Source organism: Callithrix jacchus, chromosome 4 (genome assembly GCF_049354715.1).
Source record: "Callithrix jacchus isolate 240 chromosome 4, calJac240_pri, whole genome shotgun sequence".
Lineage (NCBI taxonomy): Eukaryota > Metazoa > Chordata > Mammalia > Primates > Cebidae > Callithrix > Callithrix jacchus.
In genome coordinates, this window is record NC_133505.1 from 172,950,837 (window position 1) to 172,968,918 (window position 18,082).

Below are 18,082 nucleotides of genomic sequence, written 5' to 3' on the forward strand. Positions count from 1 at the left end.
ATCATCTCAAAGCTAGTGTAGACTGACTTGATGCAATCATAGATTATCTTAAGGCATTGTAGATTGTCTCAAAGTAAACATATACTGTCTGAAAGCCAGTGTTGATTTTCTTGAAGCCAGTGTAGATTTTGTCAAAGCCAGCATAGATTGTTGGAAAGCCAGCATAGATTGACTGGAAACCAGCATGAATTGCCTCGAAGCCAGTGTAGATTGTCTTGAAGCCAGCACTGATCATCTTAACACTGTGTAGATTGTCTTGAAGGCAGCGTAGATTGTCTCGAAACCCACATAGATTTTTTCAAAGCCAGTGTGTATTGTCTCTATGCCTGCATTGATATATTGTCTCAAAGCTAACGTAGATTGTCTTGAAGCCTGCGTTTGTCTTGAAGCTCATGTAGATTTTTTCGATGCCCTCATAGATTGTCTCAAAACCCACATAGATTGTCTTGAAGCCCATGTATACTGTCTCAAAGCCTGTGTAGATTGTCTTGATGCCTCCTTAGATAGTCTCAAAAACCGCATAGATTTTCTTGAAGCCTGCATAGATTGTCTCAAAGCTGGCGTAGACATTCTCAAAGAGAGTGTAGATTGTCTTGAAGCCCACCTAAATAAGTTGTCTTAAAGCCCATGTAGATTGTCTCAAAGCCTGCATAGATAGTTATCTCAAAGCCCAAGTATATTGTCTTGTTACCCGCATTAATCATATCCCACGTTGAATGTCTCATAGCCCTGGTAGATTTTCTCAAAGCCTGCATAGGCAGATTGTCTTGAAGCCCACATAGATTGCCTCAAGCTTGTGTAGATAGACTCAAAGCCCACCTATATACATTGTCTCTAGGCCAGTGTAGATTGTCTTCAAGCCAGTGTGGATTGTCCTAAAGCCAGCATTGATTGCCTGGAAGCCAGCATAGATTGTCTCAAAGCTTGTATAGATTGTCTTGAAGCCTGCATAGATAGATTGGCTTGAAGCCTGTGTAGATTGTCTCAAAACTTGCATAGATTGTCTTGAAGCTTGTGTATACGGATTGCCTTGAAGCTTGTGTACACGCAGTGTCTTGAAGCCAGTGTAGATTGTCTCAAAGCCAGTGTAGATTGACTCAAAGTCAGCATAGATTGTCTCAAAGCCTGCATAGTCTAGAAGACTGCACAGATTTTCTTGAAGCCCACATAGATTGTCTTGAAGCCCACATAGATTGTCTTGAAGCCCACGTAGATTGTCTCGAAGTTCACATAGATTGTCTCAAAGCCCATGTAGATTGTCTCAAAGCTTGTGTAGATTGATTGTCTCAAAGCCCACATCAATTGTCTCAAAGCCCGCATTGATTATCTTATAGCCCTGGTAGATTTTCTCAAACCCCGCATAGACAGATTGCCTCAAAACCCACATAGAATGTCTCAAAGCTAGCGTAGATTTTCTCAAAGCCAGCATACATTGTCTTGAAGGTAGAGTAGATTGCCCCGAAACCAGCATTGATTGCCTCGAAGCTGGCATAGATTGTCTTGATGCCTGCATAGATTGTCTCAAAACTTGGTGCAGATTTTCTCGAAGCCCATGTAGATAGACTGTCTCAAAGCTTGTGTAGATTATACTGAAGCCCATGTAAATAGATTGCCTTGAAGCTTGTGTATACACATTGTCTCACAGCCAGCGTAGATTGTCTTGAAGCCAGCACAGATTGTCTCAAAGCGTGGATTGACTTGAAGCCAGCAAAGATTTTCTCAAAGCCCACATAGAGATATTGTCTTGAAGTCCCCATAGATTGTCTTGAAGCCCATGTAGATTGTCTCAAAGCTCACGTGGATAGATTGTCTTGAAGCCTGTGTATATAGATTTTGTTAAAGCCAGCATAGATTGTTTCAAATCCAGCATACATTGTCTTGAAGCCTGCATTGATTGTCTTGAAGCTTTCATAGATAGATTGTCTCAAAGTCTGCATAGATTGTCTCAAAGCCCACATAGATAGTCTCAAGGCCCACATAGATTGTCTTGAATTTATGTAGATTTTCTCAAAGCCCATGTAAATATATTGTCTCAAAACCTGCATAGATTTTCTTGAAGGTTGTAGATTGTCTTGAAGCCTGCATAGATTGTCTCAAAGCCTGTGTAGATTTTCTCGAAGCTCACATAGATAGATTGTCTTGAAGCCCATATAGATTGTCTCAAAGCCCAGGTAGATTGTCTCAAAGCCTGTTTAGAGAGATTTTCTTGAAGCCCAAATAGATTGTCTTAAAACTTGCATAGATTGTCTTGAAACTCACTTAGATAGATTGTCTTAAGGCCCACAAAGATAGTCTTGAAGCTCACATAGATTGTTCCAAAGCCTGCATAGATTGCCTTGAGGCCTGTGTAGATTGTCTCGAAGCCCATGTAGATTTTCTCAAAGCCCACGTAGATTTTCTTGAAGCCTGCATAAATTATCTTGAAGCCCACGTAGATTGTCTCAAAGCCCGTCTAGATAGTCTTGAAGCCCATGTATATACATTGTCTCGAAGTCAGTATAGATTGTCTCAAAGCCCACATAGACTGTCTTGAAGCCAGGATAGATTGACTCAAAGCCACAATAGATTGTTTCAGAGCCTGCATAGATTGTCTTGAAGCCTGCGTAGATTGTCTTGAAGACTGTTTAGATAGATTGTCTTGAAGCCCACATATACACATTGTCTCAGCCAGTGTGGATTGTCTCAAAGCCAGCATAGATTGTCATGAAGCCAGCATTGATTGTCTAGAAGCCAGCATAGATTGTCTCAAAGCTTGTGTAAATTGTCTCAAAGCCCATATAGTAGATTGTCTGGAAGACCACATAGATAAATGTCTCGTGTTAGATTGTCCTGAAGCTCGTATAGATTGTCTCAACACTTGTGTAGATTGTCTGGAAGCTCACATAGATTGTCTCAAAGCTTGTTTAGATTGTCTTAAAGCTCAGGTATCTCAAACCTCATGTAGATTTTTTCAAAGTTTGTGTAGATTGTCTCGAAGTTCATGGTAGATTGTCTTGAAGTTTGTGATGTACTGTCTCAAACTTCATGTAGATTGTCTTGAAGTTCATGTAGATTTGTCTCGAAGTTCATGGTAAATTGTTTCAAAGTTCATGGTAGACTGTCTCAAAGTTTGTGTAGTTTGTCTTGAAGTTCGTGTAATTTGCCTCAAAGTTCATTTGGATTGTCTGGAAGGTCATGTATTTTGTCTTGAAGTTTGTGTAGATTATATCGAAGTTATAATGTGGTAGATTGTCTGGAAGCTTGTGGTAGATTGTCTCAAAGTTTGTGGTGGATTGTCTCAAAGCTCATAATAGATTGTCTTGAAACTTGTGGTAGAATGTGTCAAAGCTCATGGTAGATTGTATCAAAATTTGTGATAGATTTTCTTGAACCTTGTGTAGATTGTCTCAAAGTTCGTGGTAGATTGTCTTAAAGCTCAGGGAGATTGTCTCACAGTTTGTGGAGATTCTCTCCAAGTTTATGTCTCAAAGTTCTCGAAGTTGGTGTAGATTATCTTGAAGCTCATGCAGATTGTATCGACTATCCTGTAGATTATCTTGAAATTTGTGTAGATCATCTCCAAGTTCATATAGATTGTCTTGAGATCCATTTAGATTGTCTCAAAGTTTCTGTAGAATGTCTCAAAGTTTGTGTAGATTGTCTCAAACTTCATGGTAGATTGTTTTAAAGCTTGTGTAGATTGTCTTGAAGTTCTGGTAGATTATCTCGAAGCTCATGCAGATTGTATCAACTATCCTGTAGATTATCTCAAAATTCGTATAGATCATCTCAAAGTTTGTATAGATCATATTGAAGTTTGTGTAGAGTGTCTTGAGGTTTGTGTAGTTTGTGTCGAAGTTTGTGTAGATTGTCTTGAGGTTTGTTTAGGTTTTTGTTGAGGTTCGTGTAGATGGTCTCAATGTTAGTATTGTCTCCAAGTTCATGTAGATCATCTCCAAATTCATGTAGATTGTCTCAAGTTTCATGCAGATTGCTCAAGGTTTGTATAGATCATCTCGAGGTTCATGTAGATCATCTCTTGGTTTGTGTTGATTGTCTTGAAGTTCATGTAGATCATCTTGAAGTTCATGTAGGTTATCTGAAGGTTCGTTTAGATCATCTCAAGGTTCGTGTTGATCATCTGAAAGTTTGTGTAGATCTTCTCAAAGTTTGTGAAGATCATCTCAAAGTTTGTGTAGATCTTCTCGCAGTTGATGTAGATTGTCTCAAAGTTTCTGTAGATTGTCTGAAAATTTGTATAGATTGCCTCGAAATTTGTGTAGATTGTCTCAAGGTTTGTGTAGATCATCTCAAAGTTCATGTAGATTGTCTCAAAGTTCTTGTAGATCATCTCAAAGTTAGTATAGATTGTCTCAAAGTTTGTGTTAGATTGTCTCAAAGTTGGTGGTAGACCAACCTCTCACCTGTAGCTAAGATTGTTACCTGTATTAGGGCTCTCCAGAGAGAACCAAGAGAAGATGCATAGATATAGAGATATAGTCACACACAGGTGTGTGTGTGTATATATATGTGTGTGTGTGTGTGTGATTTTTAATGGAAATTGGTTTATGCAGTTATAGAAGTAATAAGTACCATAAGTTGGAGAATCAGTGAAGCCAGTTCTGAACTCAATCTGAGTCCAAGGAAGTAAGAACTAGGGGAGTCGATGGTGTAACTCAGTCCATGGCTAAAGGCCCTGAGAACCTAAAGGGCCACTGGTGTAAATTCTAGAGTCCAAAAGCCCAAGAACCTAGAGTTCAGATGTGTGAAGACAGAAGAAAAAGGATGTCCAGGCTCCAGAAGAAAGAGGAGAATGTTTTTTCTCTACCTTTCTGTTCTACTGGGGCCCTTAGCAGATTGGATGATGCCCACTTGGGTTATCTTGAAGTTCGTGTAGATTGTCTCGAAGTTAGTGGTAGATTATCTTGAAGTTAATGGTAGATTGCCCCAAAGTTTGTGTAAATTGTCTCAGAGTTCCTGTAGATTGTCTCAGAATTGGTGTAGATTGTCGCAAAGTTTGTGTAGATTGTCTTGAACTTTGTGGTAGATTGTCTCTAACTTTGTGGTAGATTGTCTTAAAGTTTGTGTAAATTGTCTCGAAGTTTGTGTAGATTGTCTAAAAATTCATGTAGATTGTCTCGAACTCTGTGTAGATTGTCTCAAAGCTCGTGTAGATTGTCTTGAATCTCATGGTAGATTGTCTTGAAGCTCATGCAGATTGTCTCAAAGTTCGTGCAGATGTCTCAAAGCTTGTGTAAATTGTCTCTAAGCTCATGTAGATTGTCTCAAAGCTCACGTAGATTGTCTCAAAGCTTGTGATAGATTGTCTTGAAGCTCACATAGATCGTCTCTAAGCTCATGGTAGATTGTCTCAGAGCTCATGTAGATTGTTTCAAAGCTCATGAAGATTGTCTCGAAGCTCGTGTAGATTGTCTTGAAGCTCATGTCAACTGTCTTAAAGCTCATGTAGATTGTCTTGAAGCTCATATAGATTTTTTTGAAGTTTGTGTAGATTTCAGTTAGTATAGACTGTCTCGGTGTTCCTTTAGATTGCCTCAAAGTTCGTGGTAGATTGTCTCGAAGTTCATGGTACATGTCTCAAAGTTAGTGTAGATTGTCTCAAAGTTTGTGTAGATTGTCTTGAAGTTTGTGGTAAATTGCTTCAAACTTCATGGTAGATTGTCTCAAAGTTTGTGTAGTTTTTCTCAAAGTTCACGTAGATTGTCTCAAAGTTTGTGTAGATTGTCTTGAAGCTCATATAGATTGTCTCGGACCTCATGTAGATTGTCTTGAAGCTCGTGTAGATTGTCTCAAAGCTCGTGGTAGATTGTCTCGAAACTCATATAGACTGTCTTGAAGCTCATGTAGATTGTCTCAAAGGTCATGAAACTTGTCTCAAAGCTCATGTTGATTCTCTTGAAGCTCATGTAGATTGTCTTAAAGTTCAGGTAGATTGTCTCAAAGCTCATGTAGATTTTTTTGAAGTTCATGTAGATTTTGAAGTTCATATAGATTGTCTTGATGTTCCTTTCGATTGCCTCGAAGTTTGTGTTAGATTGTCTTGAAGTTCATCGTACACTGTCATGAAGTTTGTGTAGATTGTCTCAAAATTTGTGTAGATTGTCTTGAAATTCATGGTAAATTGTTTCCAAGTTCATAGTAGATTGCCTTAAAGTTCGTGCAATTTTTCTCAAAGTTAACGTAGATTGTCTCAGAATTTGTGTAGATTGTCTACAAGTTCATGTAGATTGTCTTGAAGTTTGTGTTAGATTGTCTTGTGGTTCATGGCAGATTGTCTAGCAGTTTGTGGTAGATTGTCTTGAAGTTCATGTAGATTGTCTCGAAGTTCATGTTAGATTGTCTAGAAGTTCGTGTAGGTTGTTTCAAAGTTCATGTGATTGTCTACAAGTTCATGTAGATTGTCTTCAAGTTCATGGTAGATTATCTCGAAGTTCGTGTAGATTGTCTCAAAGTTTGTGTAGATTGTCTTGAAGTTTGTGTTAGAGTGTCTTGTAGTTCATGGTAGACTGTCTAGCAGTTTGTGGTAGATTGTCTTGAAGTTCACATAGATTGTTTCAAAGTTCTTGGTAGATGGATTTGAGGTTCATGTAGATCATCTTGAAGTTCGTGTAGATCACCTCCAAGTTTGTATAGATCATCCCAAGGTTCACATACACTGTCTCGAGGTTCATGTAGGTCATCTCAAAGTTTGTGTAGATCACCTCAAAGTTTGGGTAGATCTTCTTTTAGTTCATGAAGATCATCTCAAAGTTCATGGTAGGTTGTCTTAAAGTTGGTTCCACCTCCTATAGCTAAGAGGACTAGCCAGAAGCACCACCTTCTAAGAACTAGCAGCTGCTAGAATGAAGAAACCTTACACTGAAAATAAAAACGAACAATTGCATTAAAGTCTACATTGGATAGGTGCTTACAGACACATAGTATAAGGTAATTTCAAGTGAACTTAGAATTATTATTTGGAACACACATGCTTAGGACCTGCATTCTAAAGACAAAACTGCAAAGAAAAATTTGAAATTGCATTCAGTAGTTTAACTGTTTGTTAATAATAGTATTGTTATTTTAAAACTACTTTTCTCTATATTGTTAGATAAAGCAAGTAAGTAGACAATGTTTGCGTATTAGAAATAATGCTGCTCATTATAAGAGAAGAGAATCAATTATAAAATCAAGTAAATTAAGTAGAAAGACAATACTAGAAGTGTATATATCAATATGAATTTGTGATTTTTAAAAAAGACACTTTTCTTGCACTGACCACTGAAATGGGCAAAAAGCAATGTCCCAATAGCAGCATAAGTGTGCCAAGAGTCCATTTTTTGGCTACAAACACCACTCCTCATAAACACAGCCAGAGCTCCTTGGAGAAATGTCTCTTCCTTCCATATTGGGGACAAGGAAGGGATAGGGTGAGCAGGAGAAAATCTTGTGCCAGAAAACATGAAAGCTTTCAAGTTGATGCTATTGTATCAAAAGGACACCATTAAGGGGTTCCCAGTGGCCAAAGATAGGACCTTTAAGCCAACGAGAATAATATCATGGTTGATAGAAACCCATTAAATCTATGAAAATTCATGAGTCTGTTATGTTCCCGACAGAAAGCATTCAAAATAATTTGTTACAACTGAAATAGCTATTGCACCAATCCTTTACTTTTTAACTTGTAGTTTTTATTTTTATAGATTCAGGATGTAGAAGTGCAGTTTTGTGACATGGATATTTTGGGTAGTGGAAGTCAAGTCTGGGCTTTCATTGAACGAATTAGTCTGTTTTCACACTGCTATGAAGATACTACTTGAGATTGCGTAATTTATAAAGGAAAGAGGTTTAATTGACTCACAGTTCTGCATAGCTGCAGAGGCCGCAGGAAACTTACAGTCATCGTGGAAGGCAAAGGAGAAGCAGGCATCTTCTTCACAAGGTGGCAGAGAAAGCCACCAGATTTTATAAATGGAGTTCCCAGTGTCAGTATGTTCATTTAGCTCCCACATAGAAGTGAGAATATGTGGTCTTTGGTTTTCTGTTTTGAAGTGATTGTAGTCATGACAGTGGCCTCCAGCTCCACCCATGTTGCCACAAAAGACATAATTTCATTGTTTATGACGTATAGCATTCCATGGTACACATACACTACATTTTCTGAATCCAGTAATCTGCTGATGGACACTTAGGTGACTTTGCCATTGTGAATAGTACTGTGATAAACATATCACATACAAACACAGCAGGTGTCTTTTTGATGATTTGTTTCCCCTTGGGTAGATATATAGTAGTGGGGTTGCTGGATTGAATGGTTGCTCTAATTTTAGTTCTTTGAGCATTCTCTATCCTGTTTTTATGGACACTGTGCTAATTTCCATTCTCACCAACAGTGTGTAAGTGTCCTCTTTTCTCTGCATTCTTGTCAACATCTGTTGTTTTCTTTGACTTTTTAATAATAGCTATTCTGATTGGTGTGAGATGGTATCTCACTGTGGTTTTACTTTGCATTTATCTGGACCAGTGATGTTGAGCATTTTTTCCATGTTTCTTGGCCACTTGTGTATCTTCTTTTGGAAATATCTTTTTTTTTTTTTTTTTTTTTGAGACGGAGTTTCACTCTCGTTACCCAGGCTGGAGTGCAATGGCGCAATCTCGGCTCACTGCAACCTCCACCTCCTGGGTTCAGGCAATTCTCCTGCCTCAGCCTCCCGAGTAGCCGGGATTACAGGCACGCGCCACCGTGCCCAGCTAATTTTTTGTATTTTTAGTAGAGATGGGGTTTCACCATGTTGACCAGGATGGTCTCGATCTCTTGACCTCGTGATCCACCCGTCTTGGCCTCCCAAAGTGCTGGGATTACAGGCTTGAGCCACCGTGCCCAGCCCTGAAAAATATCTTTTCATGTCCTTTTTCCATTATCTGTTTACTCTGTCGCCTATTTCTTTTGCTGTATAGAAGCTCCTTACATTAATTAAGTCCCATATGTCTAGTTTTGCTTTGTTGTATTTCCTTTTGAAGTCTTACTCATAACTGCTTTGCCTAGGCCAATGTCCAGAAGAGTTTTTCCTAGGTTTTCTTCTAAAATTTTTTTATGGTTTCTGGTCTTACATTTAAATCTTTAATTCATCTTAAGTTTTGTATATGGTGAGGGCTTTGGGTCCAGTTTCATTCTTCTGCATATGTATGGCTCTACAAGTTTTCCAGCACCATTTAAGTAGGGTGTCCTTTCCCCAGTGTCTATTTTTGTTGACTTTGAAGATCAGCTGGCTGTAGGTGTGATATTTCTAGGTACTCTATTTTGTTCCATTGACTTGTGTGTCTGTTTTTCTACCAGTACCATGCTGCTTTGGTTACTATGGCCTTGTAGGATAAAGTCAGGTAATGTGATGCCTCTAGCTTTGCTTAAGATTGCTTTGGCTATTCAGACTCTTTTTTGGTTTTATATGAATTCTGAGTTTTTTTTTTCTAATTCTGTGAAAAATGACATTGGTAATTTGATAGGAATTGCATTGAATCTGTATCTTTCTTTGGGCAGTATGATTATTTTAACAATATTTATGTTCCATTTATGAGCATGGCACGTTTATCCATTTGTTTCATCTATAATTTTTCATCAGTGTTTTGTAGTTCTGCTTACAGAGATCTTTTACCTCCTTGATTCAATGGATTCCTAGGTATTTTGTGTGTGTGTCCGGCTATTGTAAATGGGATCATGTTCTTGCTTTGGTTCTCAGCTTGAATGTTACTGGTGTATAAAAATGCTACTGATTTTTGCATGTTGATTTTGTATCTTGCGACTTTACTGAAGTCATTTATCAAATCTAGGCGTCCTTTGGAGGAGTCTTTAGAGATAACTAGGTATAAGACCGTATCATCAGTGAACAGAAGGAATCTGACTTCCTTTTTTCCAATTTGGGTGTCGTTTCTTTCTGTTTCCTGACTGCTCTTACTAGTACTGTGTTGAATAGGAGTGGGGAGAGTGGGCATCTTTGTCTTTAAAGTTTAGTTGAAGTTTATTTACAGTTTTTAGGTGAAATGCTTTCAACTCTTCCTCATTCACTGTGATGTTGGCTGTGGGTCTGTTATATATGGCTTTTATTCTGAGATAGGTTTATTTGATGTCTAGTTTGTTGAGGGTTCTTATCATGAAGAGATACTGGATTTTATCAAATGCTTTTTCTTCATCTATTGAGATGATCAGATGGTTTTTGTTCTTCATTTTGTTTATGTGATGAATCGCATCAATTCCTTATATTTAAAATTGGGTAGAGAAGGAAAGAGCTGAACCTTTATCCTGCCTTTTCACTAGGACCCATGTTTGTGTGTAAGTGAACAGGTTTAGTTAATAATGTCTACTTTATCGAAGGTGATCTGATAACTAGAAATAAGAAACCACCATTAAGCTATCCCATGGAATTATTAATTTAGGTGGGAATAATGTTTTGGCTGAAATACTGTCCTATCTCCTCAGATGGATGGCTCATTCAGAGACCCTAAAAGGAAGAAAAGCTGCACTTCATCAGGAACACAGGAGAACACCAATATTGTCCTGCTCCCTGCTAATGTGCTAGCTAATGAACGTTTAAATGCATGTCTGTAGGGAAGGCAGATTTTGACCTGCAACTTTCATAATAGAGTTGTCAGGGAGTGCCTAATCCTTATGAACTTTTCTATGATTCTTGTTATATCCATTAAAAACAAAATAACAGCAAAACTCTGGGAGTCCCTTGTGACCAGTCCCACTTAGGTCAGTTCTCAGCAGTTGCCTGAGGGAAGATCAGGACTGCAATTTCTCACCATGGGTGGCTCTTCTCCACAGACATCTGCAGCCTCTGCCCTCTCCACATTCCCCGGGGACACTGACCTGCCAGGGCTGCAGGCAGAGCCAGCTCGGTCTTTGCTGTCTAGACACAGTCTAGAATGCACTTCTCTTCTAGACCTTAGAGCAGAAATGATTATTTTTGAGCCCATCTAGTGTCTTCTCAGTGATCTGATGCAATTTCAGAGTATCCTCAGGTGATACAACAATTTGTGCTTACTTTCTTGTTACTGCTTGTGAATTCTCTATATAAATTAATCTAGGAAAATGTCTGAAATCCAACCTAAAAATATAAAAAAAAACAAGAGTAACTGAACCCAGCTTGAGGTTTGGAATGGCATAAATTCACCATTGCTTTGTGGAGAGTGAGAAGACAGCTGACAAAACTGGGGCCTGTCACGGCAGGCCAAGCGCGGTTACAGGAGAGTTACGAAACAAGAGCCCGTGGATTGCTCCACCGCCCACCACGCAGGCCACTCTCCCTGCGCGTGCAGCCTGCTGAGTCATGCTGCCCGGTGCAGGTCTCCCACTGTCTAGGCTGGGAATGTCTGCTTGTGCAGAAAGTATTTCCCCATTGTCACCTCTGCCCCATGAAATTATCATAACAAAGAAAAGCACTGCCTTTGGAGCTGAGACCAACATGACACTTTACTGTTGACAACTGGTATGAACTTCGTCTTGGAAGTTAGTCACCACTCAGTTGAGTCTCCTAACTTTCTTTATATTTTGTCATTTAAATGAAAACTGTTTCAAGTTCTTCAGTTATTTTCCGAGAGAATATTATATGGCAGGTGTTTAAATTCTGAATATATATTGTTGGACTTTTAAAGTAATCAATTTCTGCATAAACCTAATCTTTCGGTTTTCACATTTTGCTTATCACCCATGATTACTTTAAATGCCAACTCTCTTATGGTTAATGTATTTCCACTGCCAGCAGTGTTCTCCACTAACACACATCAAGATACTAAGGTGATGCCCTCTGAGATTATATTAAAAAGACCAGATTAGATTTCTAGTCTTTAGGAGTAAACATTATCATGCATACTGCTCTCATAGCACAAATGAAACATTTACCAAATGTGACAGTGTATTTTACTTGTCTCTAGAGGACAAGCTCCAGAAGTTCCTAGGATGAAAAAGCAGCAAGAGCTTGCCCAGGGCCTAGGAATTCATCTTGCCCAGGAAGTCTTCTGCCTCCAAAGTCCAAAGAAAATTTAAATAACGGGTCAGTTCCCTTTTGATAAGGCTATTGGTTATAAGATGAATTCCAAGGTGTTCTGAGTATCCTTTTTGCTAACAATAGACATTGGATATGGTAAACTTGAAGCAACCAAGAACTATTAAAATCTCTTGTTCTGGGCTGGGTGCAATGGCTGATGCCTATAATTCCAGCACTTTGGGAGTGCTGGGAGGCCGAGGCGGGCAGATAACAAGGTCAGGACTTTGAGAACAGCCTGGCCAACATGGTGAAAACCTGTCTCTACTAAAAGTACAAAAATTAGCTGGGTATGGTGGCACACGCCTGTAATTCCAGCTACTCAGGAGGCTGAGGCATGAGAATTGCTTGAACCTGGGAGGTAGAGGTTTCAGTGAGCCAAGATGGTGCCACTGCACCCCAGCCTGGGTGACAGAGCAAGACTCTGTCCCCGCAAAAACATCCAGAAAACCCAAAAACTCTTATTCTGGAATATAGTGTATCACAACTGGTCTCAATGCTATGCGAAATTAGGAATCAAATTCTGACAGCAGAAAAAAAATCTCACATGCTTTCCTACTAATAACGGGCCTTGCATTCTTACCTTCATCTTTGCAAGTGCTCAGGGCTCTGCAGAAAGAGGAAGTGTGACAGTTAAAAGCTTCCTGTGACCTCTAAGCGGGCCAGGTGCCTGTCAGTCCTCCCCCTGGTGTGTCCCTTGTCACTCCTGCCAGTAGCTGTGGCTCCCTCAGGTCCCTCTGAGGGAGCAGATTCCGCGCCACTCCTGCATCCGCGCCTGCTTTGACTGCACGTGCTCTCACAGGATTCCCTCGACTTGGATGCAGTTTTGGCCAGCAGCAGTGACCTTACTGGACTCTGTCTTTGCATACTCTCTCCACAGTAGTACCAGAAAAGTCCACTGAGTCAAACCATTGCCGGCTGGATACGGTGGCTCACGCATGTAATCCCAGCATTTTGGGAGGCCTGAAGTGGGCAGATCACAAGGTCAGGAGTTTGAGACCAGCCTATCCTATATGATGAAACCCCATTTCTAGTAAAAATTACAAAAATTAGCCAGGCATGGTGGCACACATCTGTAGTCCCAGCTACCTGGGAGGCTGAGGAAGGAGAATAGCTTGAACCCAGGTGGCGGAGGTTGCGGTGAGCCGAGATGGTGTCTCTGAACTCCAGCCTGGGTGACAGAGTGAGACTCTGTCAAAACAACAACAACAAAAAAAAAACAAAGTTGCCTTGGTTTTTATGAGGGCTATTCCTGCTCAAATCCCCTGCAGTATCTGCTCCTGGACCCTGGTACTCTGCAGGCTTCCACCTGGGCTGACCTGCAAGGCCATGCCTTCAGGGAGCTGGCAAATCTCTGAAATGGAGGTGTGGAAAACCCCCTTCTCCTTACTTGGCACTAATGGCTAGCAGGTTGGGAGTTTTTCCAAGGTGATGAAAGAGGAAGATCCCAAACCAAAAAGCCTTGATGGTGACTGACTCTACAGGGCTAGCCCCAGGGTGGAGGAGACCTATGGGGGCTTGAGCTGCTGCACTCTATGCTGTGTCTCTGTTGAGTTAGAATTTCTCGCGATGTATAATAAAATAGAACAGGTGGTTTTAACTTAACCAATCTGTGGCTCTTTGTGCCAGTTTTTTTTCACCACACTCAGCTGTAACTGAGGTAACTGTGGAAGCTGAGCCTGGAGAGTTGTGGCGTGGCAGGGTTCCTGCAGTCTGCCCTTCCCTGGTCCCAGCTGCAGTGTAGCAGGAGCAGAGTCCCCAGACTGGCGTTTGCCCTGGCCCTGCCAAATACACGTCTTTCACAGCTTCCCAACCTGTTCCCTCCTCTATATCAATGCCCAGCTTGCTCCACAGTGCTGTCTGAGACCCAAAAGAGAAGACATATGACAATGCTTTGTGAACTGTATAGCACCTTAAAAAGAAAATAAACGTGACAGAATATGAGGCCAGGTGCAGTGGCTCACACCTGTAATCCCAGCACTTTGAGAGGCCAAGGCAGGCAGGCCACTTGAGGCAAGGAGTTTAGGACCATCCTGGCCAACACGGCGAAACCCCATCTCTAAAAACACAAAAACTGCTGGGCACGGTGACTCACGCCCATAATCCACTTTGGGAGGCCGAAGCAGGTGGATCACAAGGTCAGGAGATTGAGACCATCCTGGCCAACGTGGTGAAACCCTGTCTCTACTAAAATACAAAACAATTGGCCAGGTGTGGTGACACAGGCCTGTAGTCCCAGCTACTCGGGAGGCTGAGGCAGGGGAATCCCCTGAGCCCATGAGGCAGGGGTTGTAGTGAGCTGAGATCCAGCCACTGCACTCCAGCCTGGCAAGAGCAAGGCTCCGTCTAAAAAACATACAAAAATTAGCCGGATGTGGTGGCGCACACCTGTAGTCCCAGCTACTCGGGAGGCTGAGGCAGGAGAGTCACTTGAACCCAGGAGGTGGAGGTTGCAGTGAACTGTGATTGTGCCACTGCACTCCAGCCTGGGTCACAGAGCTAAACCCTGTCTCAAAAAAACAAAAACAAAAAAAACCCAAAAGTGACAGAATGTAGACTCCTGAGAGACTGTGCCCCACTGACCTCCCCTCTGCTCAGCGTGGCTGCTCTGCTGCTCTCATCTGCTACCATACAGAGAAGGAAACTGTATTCAGATTCGAGTTGCCTTTTTTTTTTTTTTTTTGAGATGGAGTTTCACTCTTGTTACCCAGGCTGGAGTACAATGGCGCAATCTCGGCTCACTGCAACCTCCGCCCCCTGGGTTCAGGCAATTCTCCTGCCTCAGCCTCCTGAGGAGCTGGGATTACAGGCACGCGCCACCATGCCCAGCTAATTTTTTGTATTTTTAGTAGAGACGGGGTTTCACCATGTTGACCAGGATGGTCTCGATCTGTTGACCTTGTGATCCACCCGCCTCGGCCTCCCAAAGTGCTGGGATTACAGGCTTGAGCCACCGCGCCCGGCCTAGTTGCCTTTTTTTTAGACAAGTCTTGCTCTTGTCCCTCAGGCTGGAGTGCAATGGTGCAATCTCAGCTCACTGCAACCTCCACCTCTTGGGTTCAAGCCATTCTCCTGCCTCAGCCTCCTGAGGAGCTGGGATTACAGGCACCTGCCACCACACCCGGCTAATTTTTGCACTTTTAGTAGAGATGGGGCTTCACCATGTTGGCCAGGCTGGTCTCGAACTCCTGAATTCAAGTGATCCGCCTGCCTTGGCCTCCCAAAGTGCTACAATTAGAGGTGTGAGCCACTGCACTTGGCTGCATTTTCTTAAAACACTAACTTAACTGCATAATGTGAGATAAGAAGTCAGGACTGCGCTGAGGATGCTTTGTCATTTGGTCAGACCTCTCTGGAGCAGCTCCTAGTTAACAGCTTCCTCCCTCCCGTGGAAGTTGGTTCCTCACACCGAGCACCAGTGCGGCGCTGCTCCTCACGATCAGCCCGTTCCTGTGGGACTGCAATCTTGACAGCTTTCTGTGGAAAGCAGCACCATTCTTAGATCACCACAGAAATCGCCTCTGCAATATTGTACAGACGGGGAAGAGAAGCCCAGAACACTCACGTGACTGGCCTGAGTCTCAGTGACTGAGGGGCGTTTCTATTAGTAACACTTGCCCGTAAGAATAGGTTCTGCATAGCTGGACTGTCGATGCTTTCCAGAAAACACTGGCCTTCCAGCTCTGCATTTCCTCCAGCCATCTTTGAAGTTTTCAAGGAGTTCCATTTTCACCTATAATTGTCTTTTCAGATACATTGTTCTTCAGTTTCCTAGGGAACGCAGCAAGATATTTAATCATGCTCATTTAACAAATATTTAAATCTTTTATTGCCATTAAGTTACAGCATCTCAATATACACACTGCATGGAAATACACAGATAACATTTTTAAACGGTGGGGACAAGAGTTTAGGTATGTGGCCAGCTGTTGGTTGTCTTGTGGTCATTAAAGACGATGTAAGAAGTAGGAGTACTTAAGTACTAGTAGTTATAAATTTTGTTCTCTTCAGTTTTTCATTAAGTAAATTCTAATAGATAATATACATGTTACTGCAGATAAAACCATCATCAGAAATTATTAAATTGCATATTTTGAGCTACTCTTTATGGAAAGAAGTAAAATATTTAGTACTTGTAAGGCAGCAGAGAGTTGGTTAAGAGACTCTCAGCTTTTTCTATAAAAATAGAATGGCTAGTAAAAATAGCATTCAGCATATTTTCCTTAGTGAGGCTATTTATAATGAAATCTGTGACTCAGCAGCAGCTGGCAATGCTGTCCCTTCAAGAGCTTGCTCTTCATTTTCCATTGTTATGCAGATGCCTTTTTACTCATCCTGGAAAAAAACAAAAGGGAAAATTCAATGAGAAACAAAATTTCAACGCTAGTCTCAAGGGCTTTGGATGGCTTTAAAAAGACACCTTTGCATAACATTTATTTCAATTTACAAAACCAGTAATATAGGTTGGGTATCCCTTATCCGAAATGCTTAGGCCCAGGCATGTTTCAGATTTTGGAATAAGTGCATCATACCAGTTGAGCATCCTTAATCTGAAAATCCAAAGTCCGAAATGCTCCAGTGAGCACTTCTTTTGAGTGTCATGTTGGCACTCTAAACGTCTCAGATTTTTAGATTTGGGATGCTCAGCCTGTACCCTACTTCGTGTTAACTTTCATGTTTTAGTAAGTGGCTTCCCAACTGCTAAAGCACATCTATACACACTCCAGTCCTCCAGTACCCCCTCAGACCAGATGTTTCATTCTCCCCAATTCCTCAGAAGAAAATAATTGAAAGTCTGCTTACTCATATTTGATGAGCCGCCCTCCCTGGATGAGCTGGGCTACTTCATTTGTCGCGTGGCATGCAAACAGGAGCCAGTTCCGAGGCTGCACCTTGTAGGCAAATCTCATGAACGTCAAAGAGTAGCAACAGAGGGCTGCCAACAACATCATAGCAAACAGAATCGGTGACTTAGAAAGCGAGAGGGTCGGCAGCACCACAGGGGTGGACAGTTCCACTGCCCTGATACAAAAACCTCTTCTGCTAAAGCCTCTCGCATGTAACAAAAGTTATTATTTAAATGGAAGCTCAAAAAGTTTTACTGTACTGCTATGCGTTTTTGTGATCATGATCTAAACATTTAAGGAACATATTTCAGAGCAAGAGTAGGCTGAAATTCATTCCAGCCACCTTTTTTTGTCTCCTGGAGTTGCTTAAAATCCATTCATTACCTGAAAGGATTACTATTTATTCCCTCCACATAGTTTTATGTTCAAATATCAGGAAGTAAGTTTATATCAAGTAAGGTTAATGAGATACCATTAGCTGGCTATTAGAATGATGAAGATGACACATTCTTCAACTGGGTATGCTAAATATGAAAGGCAAAAGATGTTACTACTTCCCAGACAAGCATTTCTAAACACTCTTCCACGCCACCACATTCCGTATGTGACTTCCTAATAGTGACTGTAACATGTGGTGCTACAATCCTGAAATGCAGGCAGGAGCGCTACTGTATTTAATGCCCCCCCAATTATCCAAATCTGCATCCGTACCAAATGTCATCCGCCCGCTGATAATCTCTGGAGACTTTTTCATGTCATTGATGGCAGCAATGGGAAGACCCCAGTTGGCTACTGGGCCCCAGAAGTGCTACAAAAAATGAGAGGAAAAGAAGGGAGAGGAAAAATTTAAGACAGAACTATAAATAGCTGAAATGTCCCGTGCTTTAAAGAATCAGGTGAAACACATTAAAACAAATCTTCATTTCCATCTTGCAGGTTTACTGGGTTAATTGATGGTTAACATTTAGGCATTGGAATGTCCAAGTGTTCCTGTAGGAATCAGCAGTTCTTACAGGTGAGCCCGGAACTTTGGCAGCTTTAAGGTCCCTACTCATTTTCACACTACAACCAAGTCATCTCTGATTGTCTCATCCAGAGAATTTAAAAATAAGACTATCTTCTTACACAGTTCATTCTTGTTATAATTCAAACCATGTTAGATCTATTCTCCAACTTCTTTTCCCAATTTTTCATTATTTGTCAATAGTTCTTAAA

The 18,082-nt window shown here is 41.1% G+C and overlaps 1 protein-coding gene and 1 long non-coding RNA gene across 2 annotated transcripts in view; one reads left to right on the forward strand and one right to left on the reverse strand.

The window, feature by feature from the left end:
- LOC128931863 (uncharacterized) overlaps nucleotides 1-18,082 on the forward strand; it is a 33,293-nt gene that overhangs the window by 13,286 nt on the left and 1,925 nt on the right. Inside the window, exon 1 of the long non-coding RNA XR_008480920.2 lies at nucleotides 1-17,882. This exon is cut by the window's left edge and continues 13,286 nt beyond it. This is a non-coding gene — a long non-coding RNA (uncharacterized LOC128931863). The remainder of the gene's footprint in view (nucleotides 17,883-18,082) is intronic.
- MPC1 (mitochondrial pyruvate carrier 1) overlaps nucleotides 15,826-18,082 on the reverse strand; it is a 17,137-nt gene continuing 14,880 nt past the window's right edge. The window contains exons 3-5 of the mRNA XM_078370464.1: nucleotides 17,579-17,675; nucleotides 16,824-16,956; nucleotides 15,826-16,355 (exon numbers count right to left, since the gene is read on the reverse strand). Coding sequence (XP_078226590.1) covers nucleotides 16,331-16,355; nucleotides 16,824-16,956; nucleotides 17,579-17,675 — 255 coding nt within the window. The 3' untranslated portion in view covers nucleotides 15,826-16,330. The remainder of the gene's footprint in view (nucleotides 16,356-16,823; nucleotides 16,957-17,578; nucleotides 17,676-18,082) is intronic.